This window comes from Rhynchophorus ferrugineus, unplaced genomic scaffold (genome assembly GCF_030347505.1).
Source record: "Rhynchophorus ferrugineus isolate W39M unplaced genomic scaffold, kcgeb_rfMv2 rfM11, whole genome shotgun sequence".
Classification (NCBI taxonomy): domain Eukaryota; kingdom Metazoa; phylum Arthropoda; class Insecta; order Coleoptera; family Curculionidae; genus Rhynchophorus; species Rhynchophorus ferrugineus.
In genome coordinates, this window is record NW_027472590.1 from 969391 (window position 1) to 983738 (window position 14348).

The following is a 14348-nucleotide window of genomic DNA, read 5'->3' on the forward strand; positions in this document are numbered from 1 at the left end:
ACACTATTACAACAATATTTAAAACATTTTAACAAAAAAGTTTTGTAATATATTTTCAAAAATCGTTTTCCAGTTTAATATACTTGCTGCTTTATTATTAAACACTAGCGACCCGCCCCGGCTTCGCACGGGTGCAATGCTGATACTAAATTAAATACACTACAGAAAAAATATGAACGTTGTATATAAAAACATAGCGGCCCGCTCCGACTTTGCACGGGCATAAAATATATATGCCTATGTCACTCAATGAAAACATGATTAAAATCGATCCAGTATTTTTGGTTCATTCATTACTGCCCTTGGCCTGCACGCATTAAATTTGGAGTAAAACAATTCCTCTTCCCCTATACTTACTATGAAGATTTCCTGCTATCTTTGGAATATCTAAATTCATACAATTTTTATTACATTACACATTTTTAAACGCAAATTTTAAATTTGTAATATCTCCGAAAATATTTGTTTAATTTACATGCTGTAAGGAACCATATTGATCTATATTAATTGCACACTGTATTTAAGGTACTTAATTCGATAAGGTTTAATGCCGTATTGCTTAAAATAGCTTCGTAAATAAGCCATTTTCTCACGTAAAAAGTAAACAATAAAAATGGTTAATGTGGGTTATCCCTAAAAGATAAACATATACCATCGCGGACTTTTTTGTAGACCTTTTTATGGTGTACAATACTGTAGTACATTAATTTGATCTAACTCGTAGGGTTAGGCAGCGTTTTCGCTAATTGCTAAATAAGCCTAAAAAAATAGGTTAATTTACGACATCACGTTAGAAACCTCTAAAATTAGCAATGTTGCCTTAGTATATTATGCATGTATTATACATATAAACCTTCCTCTTGAATCACTCTATCTATTGAAAAAAACCGCATCAAAATCCGTTGCGTAGTTTTAAAGATTTAAGCGCACATAGGGATATAGGGACAGAAAAGGCGACTTTGTTTTATACTATGTAGTGATTATTAAAAATAATTATCCTATAAATTAATATTGGACAAAAAATCGATATACGTTTTACGAATATAGGGTAATTGTAGAGTTCAGATTTCAAGGCAAAGATAGTAATTAAGTAAAATTACGTTTAAATACCATTTTATATATAAATTACGATACAAAATAAAGTTAGCTCATCTAGTTTATTATGTTCGTGCTTGTTACAATTTTTAATATATCATTTTGGTTCAAGTAAAAGAAAACAACAAAACCTACAGTGTTCATTTAAAATGCTATTTTTCTCGTTATGTATAGCGAAGATATTTTCTCAATAATCAGTATGGCAATGCTGAGTACTATACCGGATCCAAAAGCGACGAAAACAAAGTAGCACTCTTTGAACCCAACGCTGACAAAAATGTTTCCTTTCCCCAAGCAAGTCGGCTGCTTGGTGAAGCATTTCCGGTACTCTCGGTTATACACTCCGGTCTCCGTCAAGCGTCTGAAACTGTTCAACAGGATGAAACCCGATGAGCATGCTCATATCTCGAGAATCAGCACCTGACGAGGAAAAACTCCACGAAGGGTGAGTTCTTGTGGCAAAACAGGTGCGGTACGTCCGATTTATATATTGTTTCAACCACTCTCAGCGAGCACAGTTGATCGTTGGTGAAGGTCTCCCCGATTAGATAGTTAGCGGCGTTCTTTTCGACGTGGAATGCGAAGTAAGAGTCTCGGACCAGCTGCATGCCTTCGCTGACGTGCAGGAACTTGTCTCCCCTCGGAGACCTGATCTTGTTCTCGTATATTATCCGTCTCCAGTGCTCATTGGTCCTATCGCTGGGACCCTGAGTCATAAAGTGATTGAATAATGAACCAATTTTCACCAAGGTGAAGGTGCAATCATGGAAAATAGAAAAATCGAATCTAGATTTCGAAATTTGTTAACCATTTTCTTTTAATACTATTTTTAGAGTTATTAGTAGTTAAAGTAGAGTTAGCTGCTTTTTGAACCATTGTTAGGTAACTAGGGCTAATTACCTAACTAAATAGATAACAAGTGATTTCTTTGCATAAGTAACCAGGTTTTATTTAAATTCATAGCATCTAAATACATCATATTTGGAGGAAAACAATATCACTATTTAGCATCGAAATTTGCATAGGACATGATAATTTCATCCAACTATCTTTGCTTGAAGTACCCTTCCAGGAAGAAGTTTGAAAATGGCCAAAAATCGAGATTTTTCCTGAGTAATGAAAAAGTGGGAAACATATTTAGGTCACGAAATTAATTGAAACATCAAACTTAGGATGGAAAAGACTATAAAATCATCAGTTTTCTTATTTACCAAATATTTTTCAGATATGGATGAAAATAACATAATAATGTTTAGATCAAAATTATTATATTCGTACCTCCCAAACTATTGCATAGAAGAAAAAACAATACCATGATGTAATTAAGCATTTAAATTTCCATAAGATATGACATTTTCAGTAATATATCTATGCTTAAAGCAACTTTATAGCCAAAAGATTGAAAATAGAAAAAAATCGCGATTTTTTGGGAGTATAAGTCACCAAATGAGCTAAAACTATGGCATTATATCAATTTTAAGCTAAAAAGAACTATAAAATCCTCATTTTTCATGTATACTAAATAATTTTGAGATTATAATTTTTTTTTTCGAGTAAAAATAAAATATGAACAATTTTAACATCAAAATTCTTTAAACTCATATCACCTAAGCAATAGCAAATATAGAAAAAACAATAGCACGGCTTTATAAAGCATCTTTAAAATTGCGAAAGGTATAAAAATGAAATATAAAAAGCTTTTCGACCAAAACTCAACAAAATCAAGAAGATTTTTCTATTTTGACTAATTTTAGCTTCACCCTGGTAAAAAGACATCATACAGTGAAGTAATATCGATTGAATGACTGGTCCTCTACACCGAAATCCAACTTGGCATTGTACAAGGTCTCCAGATTGGTGATGCTGTTGGTGTTGGACTGCAATAGCAACACAATGCGGGCGCAATAGGCTGTGTAGATGAATGTCGCCGATATCAGGACGGTAAAAGTCACCAGCTTACCCGAGAGACTCTTGGGCTCGTGGTAGAAATCCATCTGACATATAATGGCTATCTGGAACAAAACTGTGAAGAAACTGACCGGAGATAATCGGAAGGACATCGCTCACCTGCATCATAACAACATCGAAGAGTCTCGGCCTATTTTCACCAATGTCTTCGAAGAAATTCTGCCCGGCTTCCCAGTCGAAAACCATCTTTATCAAGACGCCACATAACACAGCCAGAGCGGCGATGGTGAGCCATACCATCATGTCGAATGGGAGTTTAAACAAGTTGGAGTAATACGCCAGCGGTGGCGCTCGAAAAATGAAGAAAACCGTAAACTCCTTCATTGGCGCGAATAAATATTTGAAGTACTGTAGCCTGTAGGCTGGTGTAAACGACAGTGTACCTGGAATAATAGTTCCTGGGCCGTATAGTCCAATGCAGGTCAAGAAAAACTTTACTATACCTGATATATCTGCTCTGTCATAAATAATATCACCAAAAATACCCTTGGTGAATAAGTTGTTCGCCTGTTGACTTTTAAAACCCCAATCCAATCGAATTATATTGATCTGCGTGGTGTTAAGCAAATCACAGACAAAACTCAGGAGGATATAGTTGATTTTGGTGAGATTATCCATATGTTTCTCCCTAAATATATAGCAGCGATGGTTATGATCATCAAAATGTATTCTCAGTTTTAATAACATAATATTTTCACATAAAATAGTCGATGGAACATTTTGTTATTGGACAGTTTCTCTTTTGTTTTTTGTCACATTGTATTTTAAGCTTTGTAGGACAAGCTCTACCATTTGCAAGAAATACTTTACGAGAAAAGGTGACTTTTGTTATCAACAGCGGCACTTTTGATTAAAAATATTTTTTTTAGAAATATGCAAACATAGATTTCATACAAAACTATAATTCGTGATATGTTTAAAACAACCTTAAGTCATTTAGATTTAGTTCATCCTTTTATCACTTTCAAATTTGTTTCTATTAACCAATACGTTCTAAGTCAACTGTTTTTATATTAAATCCATCAAATATAATTCACAAATTGATTCACCCGAATGGAGCTCTTCCAATGTGACATAATTTTCGAAAGGAGTAAGCAAAATATTTTCATACAAAACAGTCGATGAAACATTCTGTTATTTGACAGATTCTCTTGTTCCTTAATATTGAAATACATCAAATATAATTCATAGTTGTTCCAACAAACAACAAAGAACATCAAACATGCGAGCATCTTTTATATGAAGTTTTAAATTTCGCCTCACAATTTTCGCAAAGAAAAAGTAAAGTACTTACATACAAAATAGTAGATGGAACATTCTGTTATTGTACAGTTCCTCTTTTGTTTTTTGTCATATTATATTGTATGCCTTGTAACACGAATGAGAGCTTACTAATCATTTTCGTGATGATTTTTCTCATCAGCAAAAGCACTTTCGTGCGATTTTTGACAATTAATCAGTAACACGGTACAAACCTGTAATCTGTGATATGTTTAAAGCTACTTTTCGATCCAATGACATAAGAAATCCTCAGGGGAAGGCCACCGAAGTTCGTCCTGTTCCTAGTCAAAATAATTTCCCTGTAATCAGTCATGCCAGCAATAGGAGACCAATATCCCAAAGGATTTTCGATATAACCGCTGTATTTTTTGTGAGTTTTATACAGAGCTTGTAAAGCATATGAAGAATTGCCAAGATTTCCTTCTTCAGTTATCTTAATAAATAAAACATTAACTGGTATATAGAGTTTGAGATTATCGAAACTTTCTTCCCTGCCGAACACTATCCAGATATTGGGGTAAGTGAAAAAACCATCAATTTTTGCCTGAAAATATATATGTGGTATATATTTTTGTAGTATCGATTTATACATACATATATATATATATATATATATATATATATATATATATATATATATATATATCGCATTAAAAAGTCCATTTTTTTCACTAATATCTCTATGGAAAAATGTTAAAAAAATATTCAAATACCGCATAATTTTACTTCATTTTATAAAAAATTATTTCCCAAATGCATACATAAAGAAGATTGTTGAATTTTATATAAATAAATAGCAATGTAATGGGAATTTATTGATCATATTAAATAATACCTGTTGAAATAAGTATTCAAAATTGCAGTCAAGGTCTGAAACTACGGTATATAAATACTTCATATTACCCAGTGATCTGTTACTGATATTAAATGATACAAATCTACCATTATTCCTGATAATATCTCGATACAACCCAAGCTTGGCTTCTGGAAATTATCGGTGATTACAGATCTTACTTAATCACGCCTTTTACCTTTGTTCCAGCATAAATTTTCGAGCACGATATTAGGACTACGCTGGGTTCTCATTATATCCATTACCAAAGATGACAGGTCTCGTTCTTTGACGAAGCTGCAATTAACATAGCCCGCAAGCAACAACGATAACAACGCGATAATCTCCAGACCCATGGCCCTGGATTAATTCCATATATTTCCCACCCCATAATAAGCAGTGTTTTATAGCCATCTTTGCGTGTATTACCAAGAAATCAAACTGGCAATTACATTACTACGACTCCGGAATACATAATTAGTCTTTGACCGTGAATAATTAAACAGTTTAATTTTAATTGAATAGCGAGAACAATAGTTCGTTAGTTTTATAGCGTTTGTTCTTGTTTTTCATCATCTAGCGTCTAAATAAAATTACACGATTTTTCTCACATAAATAAGATTACGTATTTGGAATTCCTTATTCTATTTTCAACAATATTGTCTATTGATATGGTTGTCTAAGATGTCACGTTCCTTAGTAATAGTGTGAATACTATTTACGCTTGAAACTATATTACGCCATAATGGCAGCCGATATCCTTGCATACCCATTGCATATTCAATGATTTTAAAAGAAAGAAGACGTATAAAAATATAAAACTAATTAGAAATAATGAAAGATAAAAGATACAACTGCAAAGTTTGTGCAGATTTAAAAGTTGTTGCTATATTGCTTGGACTACAGAAAGGTTTCACGATGTATTGTTGATTTTTCTGTTTGTGGGACAGTAGAGACACCTTGTTTATTTGTAGAGGACTGAGGAATCAAACGTTAAATATGAACCTCTTTATTCCACAAGAAAATGTGATTCTTCCACCCTTACATATATTTTTTTTATTATTTAATTAATACATTGTTACTAGTCGTTTCCATCTAACCTACAATTAGTCTTTATGATAACTTAAATCTAGGTATACAACTAGGAGGACTCATCGGCCCTATCTCAGTCTCTGGTGAAATAATGTTTATACATGCCACTGCTGATTTTTTAATATATGCACCTCACTACACAACACTACACAAGATCAGATGGTTTGATTCTTTTGAGTCTGTCTCCTGGTCTGATGGTATCCAAAAGTTGCAATACCTCAATATTCTCATGAGAATGGAGTCTTCTGCAGGTCTCGATGTAGTTAATCAGTCCTATAGTATTTGGGTGCACCCACAATACCTCTCAGGACTTTGTTCTGAAAAATTTGTATTTTATATATGTTACTCTTTCCAGAACATCCCCATAATTCAACTCCGTATGTCCATATAGGTTTCAGTATTTGCTTATATAATAGCAATTTATTATGTACTGATAACTGTGATCTTCTTTCAATTATCCAGTACATTTTTCTATATTTCAATTCCAGTTCTTTTCTTCTCTTCTTTATATGTTCCTTCCAGCGAAGTTTTGCATCGAGATTCATTCCGAGATATTTAGCGTTGTTGTTATATGGAATGATATAGTGTTATTTAATGTTATTGGTGTTTGTACGGTCTGTTTATATGTGAACTGCACATGTACAGATTTACTTTCATTAATTCTTATTTTCGAAGTTTGTGTCCAATTATTTATATTGTTACTTGCCTCTTGTAATTTTGAATGAGGTGAGGCTTCTTCACTATTTTCTCCGACAGCTATAATACCAGTATCATCAGCAAATGTAGCCATCGTAATATTTTCCATTTGTGGTATCACAAGTGTAGAGTAGATAAAGCATTGGTCCCAGTACACTTCCTTCTGGTATACCTGCTTTAGCTTCTTTAATTGTAGAATAGGCTTCTTCTTGTTTGACTCTAAACATTCTGGTTGTAATGTAGGATTTTAATAGTTCGGTGTGTTGTTTTGGTAGCATTTTCTGTAGTTTATGAACAAGGCCTTCATGCCAAACTTAAATTGAACCTCTTATTCCTCAACAAAATGTGATTCTTCCACCCTTACATATAAAACTTGGTTTAATGAAAAATCTTGTCAAGGCCATGGATAAAAATGGATTTTTGTACTCTAAATTAAGCGATGCTAAATTAAAAGAAGTCATTATTGTTAGCCCACAAATAAAAGAACTTATAAAAAAACAATGAATTCGATGGAAATTTTACCACGAAAGAATTAGCGGCTTGGTTAACTCTAAAGAAAGTAAATCATGGATTTTTAGGCAGTCTCAAAACTGAAAATGCCGAGTTTTTAGTGAATGACTTGATTTGTAATGAAACTGTTAATGATTCTACTGTTCACAAGAGGAGAAGTTAATATTTCGTCATTTTCCTTCAGAATATATGGCTCATTTTTTCTATTAACTACTTAAACCTGTTTCATTGTCTATATGTAAATATATATATATTACTATTTTTTATAATTAAACAAGTCTGATGTAAAATTTTCATACCGTATTTATTTATAATACTTTAATTTATCATAACTTTAAAATGCTACGTGATACAAAAAATCCGTTTAAGGTTGTTGTGTTCATCAGTTACAATTTGCTAAAAAAGCCGTTTTATTTAATGTTGTAGAACAAAAAATTGTCATAAAACTTTATTTATGATAAAAAAAACACATTAAAAACAAGATATTTTTTTTTAAATGTAAAAAAAGTTTTATGCTACCAAAGCATCCCTGGTGGGGATCGAACCCACGACCTTTGGATTAGAAGTCCAACGCGCTATCCTCTGCGCTACAGGGACTATGTTAGAGTGGTTATGAAACATTATCACTATATACAATAAAGTTGAAATAAAATTCATTTATCAAATATTACTATTTTTATTGAATAACTATATATAACATCAAAACAATCAGAAACCGATCTTTCGTTTGAAATAACTAGCGGCGATTATCTCTAGGACCAGAATAAACAAACTGGAGCAAACGCCCGCTGCATAAATAACGAAAGGAAAATAAGATTCTTTGAAACCGACGCTGATGAACATGTTGCCACGTCCCAAGCAAACGGGCGATTTCGCGAACAACTTTTGGTATTCCCTGTGGTGAATTCCCACCTCGACCAACTTCCTGTAACTGTAAAAAATTAGGAATGCAGCTTTTGATAGGCGTGATGGGGGGAAATGTACTGTACGATTTTAATTTTGCGCCATCATATTTATATACTACCGAGAAAATTTGGAGAAATAGCCATTAATTCTAGCGTCTATCGATGGTGTGTGATTCTTGAATGTAATAATATATCGAAATAACCTCAAACTCCTTCAACAAGTAATCTATTAACGTTCCAATGAGGACAACAACCAGCATGGACCAGCATTTTTATTTTTTTCGGCAATCGTAACACTGACAATTGTTCGAATATCATTTTCTAATATTATATCACATTTCAAGCTTGCTATCATTGCTATAAAAGTTTCATCATTATTTTTACACCAACTAAACTCATATAAACAAAATGCGGTGATTCTGTCATGAAATATTAAAAACCAAAGATTGTTTGGATGCTGTCGTCCAACCTGGACTACTTTCTAAAAATGTCTCTCAGGATTTCTTATTATATCTCGACACAAGATGATGTATTGATAAACCTTTTTGTCCCCATACCCAAACACTTATCAATAAGTTGGCTGTAATTCGCTGTAATCTACTTGAGATTAATTCCAATCCTAGATGTTTCGAATTTTTTCAATCAGCACGACACAGCTATACAGAGTGGTTCGTCATTCCTTGGATGAACAACAACATCTTCTTCTTCGTCTATTACTACTAAAATGTTGTTACGAAAGCGTGGCGTCAAGTGATTCTGATAAGGCGTATTACTATGTCTTCGTATAATTAAATATAATACCATATATGATTTAAAAGCAATTTGTTATAATTTCTCTATCCTGTTTTCAATGACTGTTACTGCCATAGTGTCTATTAGTATTTAACTAGTCAATATATTAATGCTTTTTTACAAAATTATTTATCTTTGTTCTTTATCTAGATCATCTTTGATCTCTGATTGAAAAACCAGTAGTCGCTAGGATCCAGATATGGAGAGTACGGTCATTGGAGAGCTAATTTCAAACTTAGTTTATTCGTTCTCACCATCGCTTTCATTGGCTTGTGGTGCATTATTTGGGTATAATATTACGTTTTTCTTTTGTAGTTCAAGCTGTTTCTTCTTGTTTTTACTTACAATCGATCGTTAAGACGTCAGGCATGTTATGTAACCGTCAATTTTAGATAACCAAGCAGTGTCAGCATTCGTACAACCACATTTAAATTCACCATAACCGTAAATCACCCTTTAACATCACAATAACATGTTTATGTCTACCTGAGCAAAAATAGTTTGATATATGGGGACCTCTTGTGAGCCACCACGTATGGCATCTCGTTGTTATAGATGGACTTCACCTTCCTCAGCGTACAGATCTCCTCGTTGTTGAACAGCTGCGCCACCAGATACCTGGCCACGTTCAGTTCCACGTGGAAAGCAAAATACGTGTCGCGAACGAGTCGTATACCATCCCTAGGAGGCAAGAACTTATCGCCCTTGGACTGCCTTATCTTGTTCTCGTAGATCATCCTTCTCCAGTACTCGTCGGTCTGATCCGCTGGATTCTGGAAAATCACAACGAATTTCTACGTCCGATAACAGTAAACAATACTTGAAATAACGTACCATGAAGTAATATCGGTTGTAAGATCGGTCCTCGACTCCAAAATCGAATTTGGCGTTGTAGAGGAGCCTCACATCGGTGATGCTGTTGGTGTTGGACTGAAGAAGCAAGACGATTCTTGCGGAGTAGGCCGTGTAGAGGAACGTGGAGGATATCAACGTCATAAACGTTATTAATTTGCCAGAAACACTTTTTGGTTCATAAAAAAAGTCCATTTGACAAATTATAGCAATCTGAAATATGAAAATAGTATATACGAGGCTTGTTAGTAAGAAATAATCGCGGAGTCCTGGATCTGGCGAGTACTGTGGATAGGGAAGCAGTTTTTATCTCAACTCATGGCGTTATGATAAAAACTAACTGTGCTATAGTTTTGTCGCATCGTTTGGTAGCTATAATTAAACAACAACCATCTCTTTATACTCAAGATTATGTTAAGTCTGCTGTCTTTTTGCAATATTTGCAATAATACCATCACTAACCGTCTTTGATCGTAGAATCTAAAACCTATACATTTTATACATATACATATTTTTATTGAAATGAAAAATGAACAGTACGCTAAAGATTTGTCGCTAAAATATTTTACAACTGACTTCCTCACCATCTCAGCATGTATAAAGAACGCGAGATCTGACTTTAATTCTTCTAGATCCGATAATGGGTATTATAACTGCCAAAACATACCTGCATCATGATTATATCAAGAAATCTTGGGCTGTTCTCGTTATTCTCTGCGGTCTGTCGCAGGAAATACTTTTCGCGCTCTTCCCATGAGAACATCATCGCCACCATCACTCCGCATACAACCATCAATGCCCCAATAGACATCCAGAGCAAATTATCAAAAGGGAGTCGAAAAATATTGCTGTAGTATGACAAAGAAGGTGCTCTGAATACCATAAAAACACTGAAGTCCTTTACAGGAGCAAATAAGAACCTCAAGTGCTTCAAACGATACGTAGGAGTGAAGCAAATCGTTCCTGCAGAAAAGAGAACCCAATGATAACACCCTGATGATGAATTAATTATTTAGTACCTGAAATATCAGCCCTGTCATATATAACATCACCCAGGAGGCCTTTGGTGAAGGTATCATCCGGTTGTCTGCTCTTGAAGCCCCAGATAGATCTGATGATGGCTCTATGGGAGGTGTTGAGGATATCACAGAAGAACTGATACAAGATGTAGTTGATTTTGGTGACATTGTCGATATGCTTTTCCCTGACAAAGACAAAGTATGTCGACCAGTTATTGTTAACCATGAGAAAATATACCTGTAGTCCGTCATATGTTTAAATGTCTCTTTGTTGCCGATAACGTATGACACTCTCAGAGGCATCCCCAAAAGGTTAGACCTGTTTCTGTGTATCGATAAATCATTAAACTCAAAAAAGGATCCATTGGTTTTCCATCGTCCTAACACATTCTCTATATATCCGACAAAATCTCGATGGGTCTTGTAGGGAGTTCTTAATACGATTTCCAAAGACCCATCAAGGTTCCTCCCATTTTCCATGGGTGCTATCAACAAACAGTTTACGGGAATGTAATGGGATAAAGTCTGGATATCCTGAGGTAAGCCAAAGACTATCCAGACAGTGGGAACACCTAAAAAACCCTGGAGTCTTGCCTGCAAAGTAAAACCATTAAAACCATCTTCTCATCAAATCATATTCATACCTTTTCCATCAACAACATAAAATTACAAGACGATTCAGTAACTACAGTAAAACGGTGATTAAACATCGTCAAAGACTGATTCTTTTCATGGATATAAGGTACAAATTTTAACTGATTCTCTGCAAGTTTTCTGTGAAATTTAATGGTAGATCCAGGGCCCCAACACAGGTTCTCCAGAACAGAGGAAGGTGTCTGTTTCTTTTTGATTATATCGATAACAATGTTAATTTTGGCATTTTTATCTATGTGGCATCTGACGGGATGTAGTAACGGTGATATTAGTAGATACAACAGCCAGTGCTTCATGTTTAACACGAATTAAGATCTGGGACAATGCGCCGGTCATATAAACTTTCATTATCATTTAGTATTAATGATCAACGTATAATCACAGGTCTTTAATCACTATCCCTGGGTAAAATAGTTGTTTTTTTCATTGCAGTCCGTATCTAGAGTAAAATATTTGTAATTTCAACTATGACGATCATCAAAATTCATGTATATGTGACAAAAATTGACTGAACTCGTCAACTAGACAAGAGTTGTCAAAAAAAAGAATATATATACACCAAAATGTACACTAACTTTTAAAAATTCTTGAAGATGACCAAGCGTGATAAATACAAGGACAATAACAAACAATCCAAAGGGGTCTGTACCTTTCAGACGCCTCCCGAGAGTGATATAACCAACTCAGGTGGGTTCTAATCCTTTATATCGTAATAATCACCGGTTTAAACATTCGATTTAGATTCGGATAGTTTATGGAGATCGCCGAGCAAGTTGAAGGAGGAAGTGCAAACGATAATCGACATCATGGGCCCGGCAATGTCGCCCAAATTCACCTACAACACCAGCAGCGAAGCTGACAACGAAGAATCTGTTTTCAGTAACTCTAAGTTGTCATCGGTAACTAAGCGTCAGGGCTGTTGCTTCTTTGGTCTAAGATAGTGTGTCGTAGATCAACTTAAAGGATTCGTATTGCTGTAATGATGACGTCGACAAAGCCGAGCTCCCATCCAAAGACAACGACCAGCGAGATCCGGAAGATACGACCATATCGGCTGATTTGAACGTGACGTCGAACTCAGCCACCGTTGATGAGAACACCGAGCCGAAAACCAACTTCCAACACGACGAAGAGGCCGTGAAACACTTCATCTGCCCACCACCGCTGCTGCCGGCTAACGTGGTTGTCAACTCCGAGTGTATGTGTCCCCAGATTGCGAAGTATCTTCAAGCGGGAGACGAATTCCTGTCTCCATCGCATCACCAGTGCATCTGCCCCAGCGATATACCGCGTGGTTTAATAAATCAAGGTCTGTAGGTGTTGTAAAAATATGCGAATTAAATCACGGGGTCTTCCAATTGATATCAGACACTCTGCAAAGCAAACCGAGCTCACTGGGAAAGCAACTGAGCAACGTGGTGTGCTGGTTGAAGAACAAGGTCCCCACCAACCAAAAAAACCACGAGGAGACACCCTGCTGTCAGTACTATAAGATGGACGTTAAAAGAAAGAGGGGAGATAACAAAAGTCCACCTAGAGTTAACTGTTTTTGTGTTAAAATCAAAGAAAATATCCATGTAATGATTATTTTAGAGGGTGGTGTTCAAACTGATCAAGGGGATGCCTCCTAAAGAACACCAGCATGGTGCTCGATACATTTCCCCTTCTTGCAGCCCCTCCAAGTACGCGAAGAATGTGGTTATTGAGCCAGAAGATAGTCCGGTCAAAGACCGACCCTTTGGTGAGTGACATTTATCTGTGTCGATACACTCCGATGACCAGCATCGGTCATTTCAGATCACAATGACTTCACCAACTCTCCGGGAGGTTGTGCTAAGCCAAGAGCGTTTTTGGAGAGAGCTACGTATCCTGATGATCAAAAAACTAGAGTTGATGTCTATTACTTCGATCATGGTTGTTTCTCGTGAGTTATTTCAACTACAATGAGGCGTGAGTAGTGTGAATGGGTCGAGTTTCAGACACTATCGTACCACCGACGCCCCTCCGATGCTGCACAGCGAGGAAATGGCCATGAAAACCGAGAAACACACCACCAAGTTTTGGGCGGAGATTTTCGGTGGCATCCACATCGGAATATCCTTCGTCACTTCATTCATTCTGCAGTTTTTTCGGTCGGTCTCCGTATTTTTAACGCGTTTTACTAAACTAACTTTATTTCAGGTTTATTTTGTACAGTATATTTCGCCCGTTGACCATCGGGTTGGTACAACTGGCTTCCGATTACTTCTTCAAGCCGTTCCTGGCCACCGTCTTCAACGGTATCGTCCAACCGGTGTTGATTTTCATCTTCAACATCGCCGCCTCCATACGGGACCTCTGCAACCCCGTAGCAGAGGGAGTGGGGTATTTCCTAAGGGAGTTCGCGGTACTCCTGGGCTCCATCAGGCTCGTGGAGGTGAACAGAAGGCGGTGTGAACGGGTTCCCGAAGCCAGGTGCGATGAGCAACATACCCAAAAGAAGAACAAGACAGTATGCTAAGCTTACAACTTTGTTTAAGGTCTACAATATGTTTTTTCTTATTTTATTTACATTATACAGTCGTTATTATCAATATTGTATTTATTGTTATTGATGATTGAAGAAACACTGGATCTAATATACTAAAATTAATAAATAAATAGAGAAAGATA

At 35.7% G+C, this 14348-nt stretch overlaps 3 protein-coding genes and 1 non-coding gene across 4 annotated transcripts; 1 reads left to right on the forward strand and 3 right to left on the reverse strand.

The window, feature by feature from the left end:
* Positions 1 to 1138: 1138 nt before the first annotated feature.
* On the reverse strand, positions 1139 to 5577 carry LOC143204450 (ionotropic receptor 75a). Its single transcript, XM_076416997.1, has 8 exons — positions 5376 to 5577; positions 5180 to 5328; positions 4539 to 4888; positions 3507 to 3691; positions 3163 to 3446; positions 2877 to 3107; positions 1516 to 1802; positions 1139 to 1462 (listed from the first exon to the last, which is right to left on the reverse strand). The coding sequence occupies exons 1-8, from the start codon at positions 5530 to 5532 to the stop codon at positions 1240 to 1242; spliced, it is 1866 nt and encodes a 621-aa protein (XP_076273112.1). The 5' UTR covers positions 5533 to 5577; the 3' UTR covers positions 1139 to 1239.
* Positions 5578 to 7998: 2421 nt separating this feature from the next.
* Positions 7999 to 8071, reverse strand: TRNAR-UCU (transfer RNA arginine (anticodon UCU)). Its single transcript has one exon. It is a non-coding gene; the product is annotated as a tRNA-Arg (tRNA).
* Positions 8072 to 8130: 59 nt separating this feature from the next.
* Positions 8131 to 11992, reverse strand: LOC143204449 (ionotropic receptor 75a). Its single transcript, XM_076416996.1, has 7 exons — positions 11687 to 11992; positions 11281 to 11636; positions 11043 to 11227; positions 10691 to 10986; positions 10006 to 10236; positions 9658 to 9944; positions 8131 to 8405 (listed from the first exon to the last, which is right to left on the reverse strand). Exons 1-7 carry the CDS (start codon positions 11990 to 11992, stop codon positions 8183 to 8185), a joined length of 1884 nt encoding a protein of 627 aa, XP_076273111.1. The 3' UTR covers positions 8131 to 8182.
* Positions 11993 to 12244: 252 nt separating this feature from the next.
* On the forward strand, positions 12245 to 14269 carry LOC143204452 (uncharacterized). The gene is made up of 8 exons (XM_076417000.1): positions 12245 to 12383; positions 12438 to 12595; positions 12648 to 13005; positions 13065 to 13234; positions 13290 to 13437; positions 13494 to 13620; positions 13676 to 13828; positions 13878 to 14269. The coding sequence occupies exons 1-8, from the start codon at positions 12290 to 12292 to the stop codon at positions 14194 to 14196; spliced, it is 1527 nt and encodes a 508-aa protein (XP_076273115.1). The 5' UTR covers positions 12245 to 12289; the 3' UTR covers positions 14197 to 14269.
* The last annotated feature ends 79 nt before the right edge of the window (positions 14270 to 14348 follow it).